The sequence below is a fragment of the Schistocerca nitens genome, chromosome 10 (genome assembly GCF_023898315.1).
Source record: "Schistocerca nitens isolate TAMUIC-IGC-003100 chromosome 10, iqSchNite1.1, whole genome shotgun sequence".
Lineage (NCBI taxonomy): Eukaryota > Metazoa > Arthropoda > Insecta > Orthoptera > Acrididae > Schistocerca > Schistocerca nitens.
The window spans coordinates 66,351,842-66,369,782 of record NC_064623.1 but is presented as its reverse complement, the minus strand read 5'-3'; the positions used below and the strand labels follow the sequence as shown (position 1 = coordinate 66,369,782).

General features: G+C 40.6%; 1 protein-coding gene and 1 non-coding gene across 4 annotated transcripts in view; both read right to left on the bottom strand.

Annotated features, from left to right (window-relative positions):
• The window catches only part of LOC126210265 (uncharacterized), a 153,194-nt gene that overhangs the window by 53,235 nt on the left and 82,018 nt on the right, over positions 1 to 17,941 (bottom strand). For all 3 annotated transcript variants that reach the window (XM_049939458.1, XM_049939459.1, XM_049939460.1), the window contains 2 exons: positions 9,940 to 10,086; positions 6,591 to 6,801 (listed from right to left, as the gene is read on the bottom strand). In XM_049939458.1, the coding sequence (XP_049795415.1) occupies positions 6,591 to 6,801; positions 9,940 to 10,086 (358 nt within the window). The remainder of the gene's footprint in view (positions 1 to 6,590; positions 6,802 to 9,939; positions 10,087 to 17,941) is intronic.
• Positions 16,308 to 16,380, bottom strand: Trnaa-cgc (transfer RNA alanine (anticodon CGC)). Its single transcript has one exon. It is a non-coding gene; the product is annotated as a tRNA-Ala (tRNA).

Below are 17,941 nucleotides of genomic sequence, written 5' to 3'. Positions count from 1 at the left end.
ATTGTTTTGAAAGACTGTGTTATAGAAAATGGGAACAGTGATCAGTGCTACTTTAGTAACAATACAACAAAAACAAGCAACAAACACATGGCACAAGAATTGGTACAGCTTCACTGAGAGAAGAATGTACATGCTGCCATGTGGTGTGGACTATCGGATAGTACCCACGCTCATGCAGTGTAAGAGACTTGCCTCACATGGTCTTCACAGTACTTTCTCAATGATGTCATCAGACACTGCTTGTATTACAGAATGGCACCATCACTACTCTGGAAGTGCTTTATGAAGTGTGGTGTCAAAAGATTACAAAAGGAAGGAGACACAAAAGGAAGGAGACACAAATAATGTACAGCATCATATAAGGAGAAAACTTAAGACTCAACAATCCATTCATAGTTTACAATAAAAATCGAAAGTTACCGATCTGTTGCTTGAGTCTACATAATATGCCTTTATCTGCTTGTAGCTTTTGAAAACAGACAAATTAAGATGAAAAATAGATTTCTTCGATCTCCGTTTTCACCCTCTAGCGCTGACTATTCGTAGGGCCCAAATAGTGGTAGGATTTTTGATTACAAAATGACTTGTGAACCGAGTTTCATAAAAATTAAAATCATCAGGAGAATGCTGTGATTTTTTTTTGTAGTATTCAATCACTTATCAATTTTCCAGCAAAGCAGCAAATTGTGGATGGACTAAGTTTTCTTTTATTTGCCTATTTCATTTAATATTTTGAATATTTGTCTTGGAACTAAGGGAGTCAAAATTTTTCAATCTTTGTTCAATTTCTATGTTTACTACAGGAAATAAAAGGAATAAGATACCATAAACTGGTTATTTCAGAAATCAGTTATTTTGATTGCTCTTAACACTCAGATTAAACTAACTTTGGCAGACAGGGAGGGAGGAACAATATAACGGAAAGCAGGTTGTTCCAGTGACAATTGCTATCCCTACACTAGGTACACATAATTATTCTGAAAATACACATTCAGTAAATGCACTTTGAACATTTACAGTGTACCTCAGTTATCTAAAATTGTGCCAAGCACCTACACCAATCGATTCTTTTCATACGCAGCTCTCCTTCCACTCCCCTGTAGCAGATGCCCGTATGAACCAGGCGGTGTGCTATTTTTCATTCCCATATTCAATCACTCACTCCAGTAGGGTCACAGTGAAGCAGGAAATGTTCTTATGGGTGCAAGATTTCAACCTTATTGGTCTCTCTACCAATTATCACAATACGATACCGAGTAAATAATGTTTGCATGTTAGTTTCAGACTAGCACAGAGTGGCCCACCGCACAGTACTCCAGACTCGTGGGCCTCTCGGGCACAGCCCACTGCATTCGGCGCAGCTGCCTGCCGGCCCGTAGCTCTAGGCTGCCTTGCCCCATTGCAGTCCACTGCACTGGCGGGCTGCATGGCAACTCGGGTAACGCTAGGTAGATGGACGATGTGCCACACAACCAAGGAGGTAGATGTGCCTCACCCACCATTACTGAGCAGTACACACAATCCGCCCTCACTGAAGGATATTTTTATTCACGGATGTTAGATAGGTTTTAAATGGTCACAATGAATGTTAATGACTTCACACATTACTTTTGTTAACATGATGCTCAATGTTATTCCGTCCATATTGGATATTTTGAACTCTGGAACTGTTAATGGTAGTTGGTGATTGACACAACGAGCCATAAATACTTTTGAAATGTTTTGTTTTAGTACCATAACTGGTTTTGGGCTACCATGCATGCCTTCAGATGGCTAATATTTTTTGTTAGATGTTTTGACCAACAGCATGTCGTCTGCCCCACATCGTATCAGCACTTCTCTTTGAATGTTATCACCCAGTTTTGGTACATCTGCAAATTAGGTTGTAAACAAAACAGGAGACAATATACGACAGATACTGGTTTCTTCTTTCGCTACATACCCACAAATCTGTAGTTGCTGAGCATTCACCTTCTGTTATACAAGATGTTACCTCAGGTGTAATTATAGGGGATAGGCAAAATAATGTGAACAGTGGTCGTAATGGAATAGTTGTGTTTGACAATCAACACTGCAGGTAAGGCATGTGTGGTGCTGGAGTGTGCATGTTCAGTACGGACTAGGGATTAACGCACACTTTGTATTTCCATTCAGAGGCCGAGGTTGACATGCAATGAAAGACCTAGTAGATTTCCATAGAGGACAGATTGTGCGGGCCCAATTAGCTCGAACATCAGTAACCAAGACAGCCTACACAAAACATTTAAACGTAACAGTGGACGCAAATAAAAACTAAATGACAGGGATTGTTGTACGCTACCACGAATTGTGTCAAAACAATACAAAACTATGGCAGCTAAAGTGATTGCAGAGCTCAATAGTCATCTTCGAGACCCCCTATCTATCAACACTGTCCGCTGAGAACTCCATTAAGCGAATATTCGTGGATGAGCTGCTACACTGAAACCATTAGTGATGACAACCAACACAAATAAGCATAAAACATGGCGCCAGGAGCATAAATCCTGGATGGCTGATCAATGGAAATATGTCATACGGTCCGACGACTCATTTTCATTAGTTCCAACATCGGGTCAGGTTTACATCTGGAGAATGCCAAAAGGAGCCTATAATCCTGATTGCTTGATTCCAACAGTTAAGTATGGAGGTGGAAGTGTGATGGTGTGGGCAGCCATACCACGGTATTCTGCTGGTCTCATTATTACTCTCAAAGGACATATTACAGCCTATGATTATGTGAACATTTTAAGCAATCAGATGCACCCCATGACTCAAATGTTGTTCTCCAACAGTGGTGCCATATTTCAAGACAATGCACATGTTCACACAGCCAGCACAATACAATTGTGGTACAAGGTGCACACAGCTGAACTGCAGCGTCTTCCCTGGCCAGCACAGTCCCTGGACTTTAACATTATCGAACCTTTGTGGGCGATATTTGAGCACAGACTCCGGAGCAGATTTCCGCCTCCATCGTCACTACAGGAGTTGGAAGAGGTTCTGAACAAAGAGTGGCATACATTCCAGTGGAGACTATACAATCATTATATGCCATTATTCCAAGAAGAATCGCAGCTGTATTATGGGCAAGCGGGGCTCCAACCCCTTATTAATAAACCATTCCCAAGTAAGTACAGGTGTTCACATTATTTTGCCTATCCCCTGTACATCTCTTACCACTTTGTGCCAGGTGGCACAACATGAATTTGGGATACTATTCCGGAAGTTGCTCCATTGTCAAGTAATGTCCAAATAAGATCAAAAAATACCTTTACCTCCTATGGTTCCATACAACCTTAAGTCTCGTGCACACATAGCCACACATTTATCGACAATTATCTCCTGAGCAGGTTTAGGAATGCTTTTCTCATCCACACAAGAACCTCATTTATTAGACGCACACAGATGCCGAAAAATTTGCAAAGTGCCACTTGAGGCTTTAGTACGAGTGTAAATTTCACCAAACAGCAAATAAAATTAACGTTTCTCCCCACCACTATTCAGTACGGGCTTAAATGGCACCCAAATTGAACTTTTTTAGATTTGTTTCATGCTTTGTAGTTCTATTTTCATGATTGAATAATTTTTATTTTTCTTCCCTTTTTCTTGACACGCTCTCCCTTCTTTGTAAATCAAGTTTAGTTTCCACTCTCATTTTCTGTCTTTAACGAAAAAATGGAGAAGTCGCACCACTCCACTAAGCACTGCTCTGCTCACTGTTCCTCAGTGCAACCACCAGCCTGTAGGCCACAGCATACCTGCGTCAGCACGCAGCACTGCTCGGCCCTTGGGGTGACGTCACAGACTCGCTTCGTCTGAGACTGTTACAATATAGTGCAGAAAGAGTTGGCGGCCTTGGCCCATGTTCACGACAATGGTTTGTTTCTGTCGCATTTGAAGCAGCTATTAACTTTATTTTTATGGTCACAATCTAAAATTATAATATCTCAAAAAATTATTTCAATTTTATTTACATAAATCTAAAAAGACTCTGAACATACCAAAACTTCTGACTCAATTATTTAAAAAGATTAATTTTTCTTGTAAACGCTCTACACAAGACCTTTCACTGTACAAGTATCGCCGACTGGTCAGTCTTCTCTTCTGTATTTATAGAAAATGGAGTTAACTGGATTCAATTGTATAGTTCAGTCCTGTGGCCAAAAGTACCTTTTATTTTAATCATCAGAGAATGATTAATTAGTGTGTCTGACAATATGGAAGAAATTAATTCGTAAGGTACTAAAAAAATAGCTAGTTCCATTTGCAGCTTGAAATAACCAAATGAATCCATGATGAATATGGAACTACAAATTGTTTGTCTCAAATAAAGTTTTGTGGAGGCCGACGATACAAAAGATAATTAAAAATATGTTTTGTTTCCTGTTCTCAAATATTGCAATATATGAGTTATCTGGTATAAGATGCAATTAAAATTTATCCTCGAGTCCATAGATGAGAACAGCAATAAGGGCATTGCAATGGAGAAGAGTGTGTGTATGCACATGCGCGTTCTACCATATCCCACTTCATGTTTATGTGCCTACCTTCTGCTTGACCACCCCACAGCACAGTGATTGGTTATCTTGACTTGTTCAAAGGTTACACAAAATTAAACTGCAAAAGTACATGCACATGCACACGCAAACTTTTGATGAAGCTGCACTTTTCAAATGTAATCTGCGGTTGCTGAAAACAACAGATTTGAATAGAGCCAAAACAACTAATTTGATAGAAACAATGGATGGAGGCAAATACAGACTGCTGCTGAGAAGCATTTTCGTGTCAGAAATCGTGTTGACACTGATTACTCGTTCACGTACGAGTGAGGTAAATACATCAAACCGTCATCTTTTTCAGTGTAACAATACTTCAAGAATAATAATGGACAATTTCTTCATTTTTCTGGCTAGTGTCAGTAGCTGCTAGATAAATAGTTTATTAATTCTGGAGTCCTACATACAATTGGGCTGCCAATATGCGCTTCTTTTCTGAGTCCTCCTTTTCTCCAGCCCCAAAACATGTGTTTAGTCTCATTCATCACATTGCGGCTGGTGGGGAGTTGGGGTGGGAGATGTGGCCTCGTGGACGGTTTTCACCCTTTTCTCACTTACAGTAAGGATTCGATTTGATGCCAGTGGGTTTCATAGGAATTTTCACTGTTGGCACTGTGCTGTACATAAAAAATAAAAACCAGAGTCCTGGATGAAATACAGATGAAACATGTAAGCATGCAACACATCGCTCTGCAAGTGAGAAACAGGAGGTGGAACACCGACCCCAAAAAGCTTTAAGCAATGAGATGCGACATGCACGATGCTAAGAAACCGCCTTTAAGCACACACTTACCCATAGCAATTACTGCCACTAAACACTTCCCTTTTACGCAATAACTAATAGAATGCGAACGTTGAAACGTGATGAGGCAAGGCCGACAACCGAGTTTACTAGTTCTGTAGGGCAACGCTTTTCGGACGGTGGAGTAGCGATGGGAAAAACTGACCAGTTAAACCGATACTGGTATTTCAGTTCTGAATAGCCAATATTTTTCAGTATTTATTTGGTCTCAGTTATAGTAAGTATTTTTCCTTTTTTTACTAATTACTGAACAAAAAATTGAAACATCAGTTAGCCATAGCAAGTGCTATACTTTTTCATTTTTAAATAAACCTGTTTTAGAAATGAGTTATTTTTATCCATAAAATCTGCACTGCTTTGAAATTTTGTTTTTTTATGGGAAGTGGGAAAAGCAATAACAACAATGCAGACAGAAATGAGAAACAGAGACATGGCTTAAGAATTGTTACAGCATTGCTGAGACAGTAGCATACCTGTTACCATGTGACCTATTACATAGCCCACATGTACACGCCCTGTGCAAGATGACTTAACAATGAAATATGGTGCTTCATTTGCTTTACGCACTGTGCAAGATGACTTAACAATGAAATATGGTGCTTCATTTGCTTTAAAAGGTTAAACAGTTGTCTGCCTTTTCTATTAAATAATAAGAGAAAGAAAATTACAATAACAGTAATACATAGCTAATCTGCTGTTTGTGTCTACGTAATATGCCTTTATCTGCTTGTAGCCATTGAACATGGACAAATCAACAAGAAAAATAGAGTTCTTCAACTTCAGTTTTCACCCTTTAACATAGACTATCCATAAAGTTGAAAAGTGTTATGATCCCCGGTTACAGAATGATTTTTTAGCATAGTCTCAAAAAATTAGAATCAATAGGAGAATACTGGTGCTTCTTTCTAGTATTCAACCACTATTCGCTTTCTGAGAAAAACAGCGAATGATGAGAGACTAAGTTTTCTCTTACTTGCTTATTTAATATAATATTTTGATTCTATGTATCTCAAAAGTAAGAGAATCAAAACTTTTTCAATCTCTGTTTGATTTCTAGATTTATTACAGGAAATAATAGGAATAAAAAAATGAAAGTAAGTTATTTCAGAAACTGATTATTTTGAGAGGTTTTAGCAGTCAGGTCAATGATATTCCTACAGTGGAGTGGCAGGGAGTGAGGGGTGGCAGGGAGTGAGGGAGAGAACTCATACCTGGAAGCCATACTGCACGAGTACCACATTGGAAGGCAGTGCTGGTGCGGCTGGCTGCAGTGAGTTGGCACACAGCATGAGGGTGACAGAGGGCGGTAGTGACAGCAGGTGCCACAGCTGACGTGCCGCCCCCTCCCGGCCGCCCCCGCACGCCCCCTCATTGGCTGGCGGCAGCAGCAGGCTGCACAGCTTCGGCCCGACGTGGACGTACCTGCAAACCCCGTGACGTTCAACACCCGGCACAACTTTTGCCAGGTACGGTGATTCTTTTCCAAACTCCTAGTAACTACCACAGATTCAAGATTCACTATTTGTTACTGTCAATATGAAGTACAATTCTAAAGAATATGCCTGAGCTAGACACTCTCTTCCTTTTGTATCCGTAGCTGATAACAAGAAAGTTACTCATTTTGCTGATCCTCATCCAAAATAAAAGCTCTCATCATCAAAATCTAACTCCTCAATCTTGGGGGAAGGGAAGGGAGAAGGAAGGAGATAATCTTCAAATCTGGAGGAAAGAAATAGAAAACAAGGTAGCTCAAGAAATGACAAAACTGCGTTCAACAACACTGAAAAAGGGTACGATTTCAGAATGCACGAGGCTGTTATGAACAAGTGATGAAAGGGAACATTACAACAATGCGAAATGGCAGTCAAATTCCCAGGAAATGGCAGTCACATTCCCAAATCTGCCAGAAAAAAAAATTCAGTTTATTGCCAGTAATACCTGGGTAAAGAGCTTCAAACGTAAACATTCAACAAGACAGCAAAAAATTCACTAAATTCGTCAGCAAACTTGATGTTGCCACTCTGGGACAAACAGTGGAACCAGCTTCAACTTTTATTGTATAATTAACATTGGCTACACTGGATTCCAGCATGAATAATTTATATGTGTAACAGGTCACTGGATTACAGAGGCACAAAGATGGTTTTGGTGCAAACCTCAATCTCTTAGAAACCACCCGCTCCTGCAATGCACAGCACATTTTAACCGGTTCAGGGGAGCTGCTACCCCTCGTATTTTTATGTATGTGAGAGGCACCTAGTAAATTTTGTCCCTAAATTGCTAGTACTGTTAAGAAATTACAAGAAGAGTACAATAATTCTGTCATTAGTTTCTCTACATCAGAAAAACTAACAAAAGATATTTCTGTAAAACTCTTGGAGCCAACTTTAAAGCCTTAAGTTGCTAGCAATAAATTCCTTCTACTGGTGGATTCATCGTGTGGCCAAGCAGATTTGCCATTGCACGATAAGGCATTCATACACGAGATGGTAGGATAACATGTATTACGAAGAGCATTCCAACCACATGACTCCTCTTGTTCAACCCTTAGATATACATTTCCATCATGAAGTAAAAATCTAATTAAAAAGATTAAAAAGAGCTCCCCAATTGCTACAACAACGGTGAGAATTATCGTCAATGGAAGATGCAATGATTCGGTTTGCCCAGTATGCATCAGAATTCAGAGGTGAGATCTTCATTTAAAAACCTAAATGAAGTATGCTTTCCACTAAAGCATATTTAAGAAAAATATCCTTATTTAAAAAATGCTTTCATAAACTGTGCATTGTGTGAACAATATTTGTTTTAAATGCTTCTTTGGTGATTATCATCCCAGAAAATGTAATGCACCTTTTAATAATAAATAGAAAGCAGATAACGCATTGCTAAAACTTTTAAAAAATTTTCTTTCATTCAAAACTTCACCCAGTTACTGTTTACTCCAATCTTATGTGAACTGAATATATCAAATATATGTATATGAACTGAACGCAGATAGCCACAGCAAAAAGACAATCAAAAAGTGAGCTTTAGGCCAACGTTGAAAACACACACACACACACACACACACACACGCACACACACACACAAAAGACCAAGAGCTCACTTTTTGACAGTCTTTTTGCAGTGCCTATCTGTGACTCAGCAACTCTGCTATATCACGAGTAGCAACTATCATTTTCATGATACTACACATCATCTGACTAACAAATCCATCAAGCTTATTTCAAACTTTTACACTGAGGTGACAAACATCATGGGATAGTGATATACACATATACAGATGGCAGTAGAATTGCATACACGAGGTATGAAATGGCACCGCAGTCGCGGAGCTGTCATTTGTACTAAGCTGATTCATGTGGAAAGATTCCTAAGGGATTATGGTTGCACAACGAGAATTAACAGACTCGGAACACGAAATGGTAGTTGGAGCTAGACGCACAGGACATCCCACTTTGGAAATTGTTAAGGAATTCAATATTCTGTGATCTACAGTGTCCAGAGTGTGACGAGAATACCCGATCTCTGGCATTACCTCCCACCACAGACAATGCAGTGGCCGACGGCATTCGCTTAATGATCGAGAGCAGTAGAGTTTGCATACAGTTGTCAGTGATAACAGACTTGCAATATAGCAGAAGATAACCGCAGAAATCAATGTGGGATGTACAACCAATGTATCCGTTAGGACAATATGGCGATATATGGCATTTGTGGGCTATGACAGCAGACGATCGACACGAATGCCTCTGCTAACAGCACAACATCACCTGCAGCGCCTCTCCTGGGCTTGTGACCATATCAGTTGGACCCTAGACGAGTTGAAAACCATGTTCAGGTAAGATGAGTCCCAATTTCAGTTGGTAAGAGCTGATGCTTGGGTTTTTGTGTTGCAAAGACCCTACAAAGCCACGGAACCAAATTGCTAACAAGGCACTGTGCAAGCTGGTGGTGATGCCATAATGGTGTGGGCTGTTCAACTATTCAGAGACCATTTGCAGTCATTCATGTATTCATGTTTCCAAAACAACTATCTCATGTCGCCAGGCCAAAACTATTTCAATTGGTCTGAAGAAAATGCTAGAGCATTTGAGCGAATGATTTGGCCACCAAGACTGCCCGACATGAATCCCTTCGAGCATATATGGGACATAATCCAGGGGTCAGTTCATGCAAAACGTCCTGCACCAGCAATGCTTTCGCAACTGTGGTCGGCAACAGAGGCAGAAGGGCTCAACATTTCTGCAGGGGATTTCAAATGACTGGCTAAGTCCAAGCCATGCTGAGTTACTGCACTACAATGGGCAAAAGGAGGTCCAACACGATATTAGGAGGTATCCCATGACTTTTGTCACCTCAGTATAAAGCTTCCCAACTTGACTGTTGGTGATGTGATTGTAAATAGGAAATGTAGAGGAATGACCACAACTAAACTTGGGACCAGGGAGACCTCACATATTGAGGGGTAGGGACCGTCGAGCACTGTGGAGGGCACCTGTAGAAATATCACACAAAATCAGAGGACAGAGAGAAGAACGACTCTCGAGTTCATACCTGAGGTTGGGGAAGCTGGCGAGTATCTCCTGGAAGCTGGGCCACATGTCGGCCAGGTCGTCGTAGACGGCACTGTTGTCCACGTCCAGCACCGGCACCACCGTGATGAAGCGGTCCTGGCAGTATCGGTCCAGTGACACCATGTTGCTGTGAACAAAAAATTTCCCTTCTAATCATCAGTACTTAAACTGTATTTGAAACTATTAAACTCTCTGTGACATATTTCAGGTCTGTGACCACAGAAACTGGGAGCCACAGGTCTCATGTTCCAAACAACAGATGGGAGTGCTGTAACTCCAGCATGTAGTTTCACTAATAAAGAGGGCAGAACGTACAGGGTGACTGACAAGAATAGGAAATTTTGGAATGGTGATTGATGGACGAATACAGTTGCTTTACACATATTTATTTACATCTATGTATAGTACAGAGTACGACATTATTGAATGTCACAAACATTTTACTTCTTGAATATAATATTCAAAAGGTGAGCTCCCATTAGCGCACACATTCCCACAACCTAATAGAAACTCGACTCATTTCAATATGAATCCTGGAGATTTCCTCTCACATTCTTGCTTTAAGTTCTTCGGTGGAGCAGGTTGAGTACAGCAAACCATGATATTAATGTGGCCCCACAAGGAAAAAAATCACATGCTGCGATGTCACTTTGTCACTTGATCTCGAGTGCCATGTAATGTGACAGTGCCTTGAAATGACATGGTTACCTAACACTTCTTGCACGGTTCCCAGCAATACCATGATTTATGTGAGATTGCTATGTCACATTGAAACCAACTATTGGCAGGAAAATGGGGCAGTTTAAGCACAACAAATATTTCCACGATGGCAACATACCAAACAGATGTTACAGTGCTTGTACATCCATCATCAGCTTCAAAAAAGTAGAACCTATAATGTCACTCTGTGACATTGCATGCCATACAGTAATTTCACTGCTGTGCAATGAACACTCACGTACCTGAGGTGGATTTTGCTTGGACTAATATTCAAAAATTCTGTCCACTGACACAGCTATTGAAGTGGAAGTGAGCTTCGTCCAATATCCACAGGTTGTTAAAAAAATTTTTGTCACCGTGGACGTTTGCTAACATGTGTTCGGTATATTGTCTATGCATTAGCAGATCATTAGGATGAAGTTGCTTTGCTGAATGGTCTGCAGCTTGTATGGCAGAAACTTCAAATCCACCTTCTCTATCTGTTGAACATTCAAACGATGCACCTGTAGAGGTTCCGAGTGACTTCAAACAGAGTGCTGTGGGCTTTTTATGAAAGCAGTTCACACAGCCTCGATACTGTCTCCTGTGTGAGCAGCTCGGGGTCTCTCTGCAGATTGTTTCTTCAATGCAGAGAGGGAACATGACCATTCTGTCCGATGTTGAAATTCTCAATGTGTGGCATCCGCACTTCCATTCTTATAATATGCTTTTACCACAAAGTGCTGATAAAGCTCTAATCTTTAATAAGACAAAATGGTTGCTGGGCCTACAAGATGAAGTCAGCTCTCTGCAGCAAATACCAAACACAAATTCAAATCTAATGAGAAATGTCAATATCATTACATTATATCCTTTTGTGCTGTGGAGCAATATGGAGAAAATGATGACTCTTAAATCAGTACAGTTTTCCAGCTGCCTAACACAACAGAAGGCATTTTGTACCCCGTGATATTTGTGGCCTCAGAGTCTCAACCATTTACAGCATCCTGTGGGAATGTGGCACCAACCCAGTAAGACAATGTAACTGAAATGTCTCCTAACACAGTACCGAGTGCTGGCAGTTTGTCAAGTATGGGAATCTATTAAAGTTTACTGTTGTCAAATACAGCACGAAAGCACAAAATCGCAACTGAAGAGATGCAGATTCCAGTCCACACTTTAAGCTACTGGGACTCATTTATCAAAGAGGCTGTGAAAGTTAGAATGTGTGTCAACAATTATAAGATAGATATGAGAGCCACACAGACCAATGAATGGAAGTGGGCAATAGACACAAAGAATTCATACGAGTATATCCTGTATGTCCGCAGCTCGTGGTCTCGCGGTAGCGTTCTTGCTTCCAGAGCATGGGGTCCTGGGTTGGATTCCCGGCGGAGTCAGGGATTTTCACCTGCCTCGAGATACTGGGTGTTTGCCTCGAGATACTGGGTGTTATTGTGTCATCTTCATGATCATCATTCATCCTCCTTACGGTTGAAGGAAAGCAATGGCAAACCACCTCCATTAGGACCTTGCCTAGTACGGCAGTGCGGGTCTCCTGCATCGTCTCCCTACGCTCTGTCAAGGAGTATGGGACTTCACCACCATGTCCTGTATAACACTAGGGCTATTAAAACTAAATAAATACTCACAGCTCAGTGTCACCTTTGCAATTGGGGAGGGAGACACCAAGTGTCACATTGTGTCAGTCAGCTCTGTTTTGTTCCTCAGTATGTAAGCAAAAAGTGACTGAAATAGATTGTGTTACTGTAGCTCCTGTCAATCATGAGGTACGTCATGCCATTCTCTTCCTGAAAGTGGAATATTGTGTGCATGGGGATGGGCTTATGAATAATGGTGTCACAAGGTAGTGGAGCAGACAATTTGAGGCTGGTCATACATGAAAGAGGTCAAGGAAGATGTAAACTGATGTATCTCACGCACAATGTCATCAGCCACATGTGAACATTTTTTTTTTTTAAGCTGTTCCTCAGACTCCTAGGACAACAATCTTTTAACTCTGCCACAAAAAGGTTAATTTATCATAAGTTTTGTGCACAGTCAGTACATAGGTATCTAACCGACGTCCACAAAACTGAAAGAGTTAGTTCAACTTTACATTCCCTAAGTACTATCTTGAAGAGCGGGATGAATTTCTGTAGAGAACTGCGACTGGCAATGAGATATGGGTACAGTATGTGATCTCTTAAACTGAGGAACAGTCCAAACAGTAGACGCACTCTCATTCTCCCAAAAAAATTCGAGGAGACACCGTCAAACCTCAAAGAGACAGTTGCAGTTTATAACGAGTTGCACAGGAATTTTGACAACACATTTCACGAGAGTAAGACGTGAGAATGCTGAGAGATCACAGGTTGGTGGACTTTTACAAAGCTCCGAAGGTCAGTCCAAAACAAATAGTGCAGGGTGATTACCGGATGAATCGGTCTCCTTTAGGATAACTCACTAGGGACGGTGGTTATCACTGAAGCAACAGGTTTCCATTTACACGGATTTTGTCCATCTCCAGTTGGCTGCTAAAACCACTCAAAATTACCAGTTGCTGAAATAACAATTTTTGTTGGGGTTATTTGCAATAATACATGTAGACATCGCACAAAGGTTGAAAAATTCTACAACTCCCAGTAACTTTTTGTACATTACATGTTTCGAGATACACAGGCTCAATATATCTAATAAAATAGGTAAATAAAAGAAAACAGTCCATCCGCCATTGCTGCTTTTCTTGAAAAGCAGTGAGTGTTTGAAATTACAAAAAATTCACCACTATTCTCTGCTGATTCTAATTTTTTGTATCACTGTTAAAAATCATGTTGTAATCCAGGATTGTACCACTTTTTGGGGATTACAAATGGTCTGTGCTAAAAGGTGAAAACTAAGCTTCGAGAAATCTATTTATCATGTTAAATTGTCCTTTTCGAAAGGCTGGAAGGCGATAAAGGCATATTATGTGGACACAGGCAGCAGAATATCTTTTTTCTATTTCTATTATAAACTCTGAATGAACTGCTAAGTTTTTAATACGAGGGGCATAGAAATAAGTAGTGCAGCAAATTTTTTTCCTGAAAGCAGGTTAGCTTTATTCAGGATTCCAATATGCCATATTATTACTGACTCTTTTGGCTACAAAACCCTATTTTCCAACATAATCTCCTTTTTATGTGATGGCCTTATACCACCTTACTGGGAGAGCCCGTATACCCACTTGGTACCACTTTACTGAGTGATGTCAGAGTCGACAACTTGCTGCATCAAGAGCCACCCCATCATCCACATATCGCAGCCTTCACTTGGCCAAACAGATTGAAGTTGGAAAGTGCAATATCCGGGCTGTAGGGTGGAGGAAGAAGAACAGTCCAATGATGTTTTGTGAGCTGCTCCTAAGTGTGCATAATTGTGTGTTGTCAAGGAGAAGGAAAAGTTCATTTGCAATTTTGCTGCAACAACCACACTCAAGTTGTTTCTTTAACTCCATGAGGGTAGCGCAACACACTTAAGAGTTGATCACAGAACCATGGGGGAGGACACCAAACAGAATAACTTCTTTGGAGTCCCAGAAGACTGTCACCCCGGCTTGACTGTCTGAGGGTGCGGCTTTGAAGTTTCTCTGCAGAGGAACAGCGGTGTGGCACCACTCCATGGAATGCTGTTTTGTTTCTGGTTTGAAGTGGCAAACCGGTGTTTTGTCACCTGTGATAATAGTTTTTTTTCCCTCTCCCCCCCCCCCCCCCTCCCAAATGTCACACACACCTTGTAATGTGTGAGAAATTCTGTACAGATGGTATTTCATCAATCTTTATCATCTTCTGTTAGGCTGCAAGAAATCCAGTGGGCACACACCTTTGAGTACCCAAACTGCTGGATGAGAGTGTCACCACTACCAATAGAGACATATAGTTGTGCAGTGAGTTGTCTGACTGTGATCTGTCGATTACCTCAGCGATGAGTGTGACATTCCAACACTGCAGTCACAGCTGTGTGTGGCTCATAGACACGTGGGAAAGCAGACAGGTTTGCATGATCTTGTTGCAAGATGACAGACGCCTCACCCAATGACTCACTGTGCTTCTGTTCACTGCCAGCTCTCTGCAGACCTTCTGCAAGAGCTTATGAATATCTGTGATGCTCTGGTTTTTTGCCAAATGAAACTCGACAAAAGATCTCTGCTTGGAAAGCACCTCTGCTAGAAATGCTGTTTTGAAGGCTACTTATAGCGCTTCCATCTATTAAAACTTCTTGAAACTACAGGACTACAGGAGCTGAAGCAGGAATATTCCATGATGGCCACAACAAATTCCACATTTTTTAACTCAAATTAGCTGAGAAAAAAAAAGTGTGTTGCATTACTCATTGATCATCCTCTATATTACTATTGCCATAATTTCCTTTCTCTTTTATTACTGCATAGAAATGGTCGGCAAATTATAGCCTTTTGTGTAAAATTTGTAGCATTATTTATTTTATTTTTTTTATTATTTCAAATGAAAAAGCCATTTTTAGTCAAATATATATTTTTACTTTTTTTGACTGCAATTTGAAAACAAATAATCTTTTGTTGGCAAAACCAAAAATACTCCTCTAAAAGATCTGAATGAACACTTTAGACAGTGGACAAAATGCAATGTTTACCATGAACAGTAACGTCACAATAGTTGAAATTTCAATAATAAATTAATCCAATGGCTAATATTTATTTTTCAAGCTGTTCATAAATACTCGTGCCATAATGTTTTGATATGCAAGTTAATTCCTTTCATTAGAAACAATATCATTCAAAGATGATAGAAATCAGTCAGAAGCCAGAGAACATCCTATCAATTTCATTTTTTTTAAAAAAACTTCTATCTAAAACCAAAAATTTTAGCACCTATGGTATTGCAAACTGATACTTCAGTTTTTACACACGGTTATCAGTAAAACTGAAGAGTACTTGTTATAACGGAAACCAAACGAATGCTGAAAAATACCAGTTATTCAGAACTGGTATCAGTTCTAACTGATCAGTTTTTCACATCCATATAATGTGTTAACCTATATAGCAAGTCAAACAAAGGCAAAGCTGTGAACTTAAGGTTGGAAGATTTTTCAATATCCTTCCTATAGTCTGGACTCAGCTCTAAGTGACTTTCATCCTTTCCCCCAAGATAAACGCCCGAGTGGCTACTCAGCACTTCATGAGTGATGATGAGCTCAGTCACATTGTCAACAATTGGTCGAAGTACCACACGGCAACACTCTTTCACAAAGGGATAAACAACCTAGTGTCACACTAGAACCAATGTTTGAACTCAGGTGGCCATTATGTGGAGAAGTAATATCAACATTAAGTACAGATTGCAGATTATCTAATTTTTTCTTTTTTAATAGCGAATTAATAAATCAGAATAGCTCCGCACAACAGCTCGATTCTGCACAGTCTCCAGTCGCAGCGGCACTGCTGTACTACATCTGTGTGATGGTGGTGGTGGTTAGTGTTTAACGTCCCGTCGACAACGAGGTCATTAGAGACGGAGCTCATGCTCGGGTTAGGAAAGGATTGGGAAGGAAATCGGCCGTGCCCTTTCAAAGGAACCACCCCGGCATTTGCCTGAAGCGATTTAGGGAAATCACGGAAAACCTAAATCAGGATGGCTGGAGACGGGATTGAACCGTCGTCCTCCCGAATGCGAGTCCAGTGTGCTAACCACTGCACCACCTCGCTCGGTCATCTGTGTGATTCCACAACTTTTTGAGGCGATTGGTTTCCTGGAGAAGACAATAATGGTTATTGTGGAAATCTAGGAATTTCTAAAGAAGTCACACCAGAAGAGTTTCCTGAAGGTTGTTTTGAACACTACAATGTTTTACTACGCACAGTCCTTCTGAGGGTAGTATCCTGAAGTCTTGCTCCGACGAAAGAACTGACTTACCAGCTAGTTATAGGTGAACCTACAGCTTAATGTGGACTGCGAACTGTGGTACAACTTGGCATTTTTCACATTAAAAAACTGTGCCAAAGATGAAGTAAATGAAAAGGAACAATAACAACAACCACCAATTGAACTCGGACCTTTGATTCTGCAATTCAGCGTGTACCCACTGAGCTTATTGGTAGATAAAGAAACTGCCGATTGACCTACGTATGCTTACTGCACCGATGGGTGCAAACCTGCAGTTGTCATATCAGTTTATGCAGAACAACCGTGTCTGGTGGTTAAATAATCTTCCTCCTGTGAACACTGGCATGCACATAACTGAATACAAATTGTGTATTTTACTGCTACTTCAGCCTCAAGAGCATTTTTGTAAGATATGTTCAGCCATAACTGCTTGCTGTTGAGCTCCATATACTTACTGTCCACATCACATAGACCCAAATTCCCTCTCACATTCTGCTGCGAAGTCTCTATGAGAAACCCTTAAGTTTATTCACACTAATTACAAGTTGCCTTCAACAACTCTTACAGGAACAATTGTTACCTGCACTCGTTACTTCCACCACTGACAATTTTCTTTACCAAATGCTACACATAAAAAATTATTCCAAAGTCCAGCAATGTGGGAGAGTTACTAACAATATTTTTATTATTTAGTTCTCTTCAATTCGCATTTGTGCAAAATGAACTCTGTCAATTTGTATTGTCACTAGGTTGTGAACTGTCCACTGCACCTAAATTTGATTTGGTCTGTAAATTGTGTGTGATTAACATTTATATGACAGTGATTTGCGACTTTGACACTTCCTGAGCAAATAGTTTTACAGCAATCTAACATCAACTGCTTTATACAACTGGACCTGTGGATACGGCAGCCTGTTGTCGCCGAGGCTGCAGTGCCTCACGGCACAAGGCAGACATGCTGGCAGCATCACTTCCCATGATTAGCAGCTGCTGAAGGCTGCATTTGCAGTCACCCTATCCCAAACAAAATCGTGCAGTGACACTTTTAGAATCTCAAAGGGCAGCTGTGAGAACCTCTGCTCGGGGCAATTTCTAACATAAAATGAGTACTCTATCGTGTTCTTCTCTACTTGCCATCCACCAACTGCCATTCAGTGACAGTTCCGCAATGTAACGCTTCAGACAATGTCTTACGGAATGGCTCACCTTCTCACTGGAAGTAAATCATACAACAGACATCCTTTTGGTACGACCCAGCTAGGAGAAGCGGGAGCGACCTCGCCGACCCCTCGCAGCCGTCGGTGATTCTCAAATGACGGCGAGAGCTGTGAATTTATTTTCGACAGTGGCAAAACTACGGCAAACTTTTTGGTACCAGTTAAA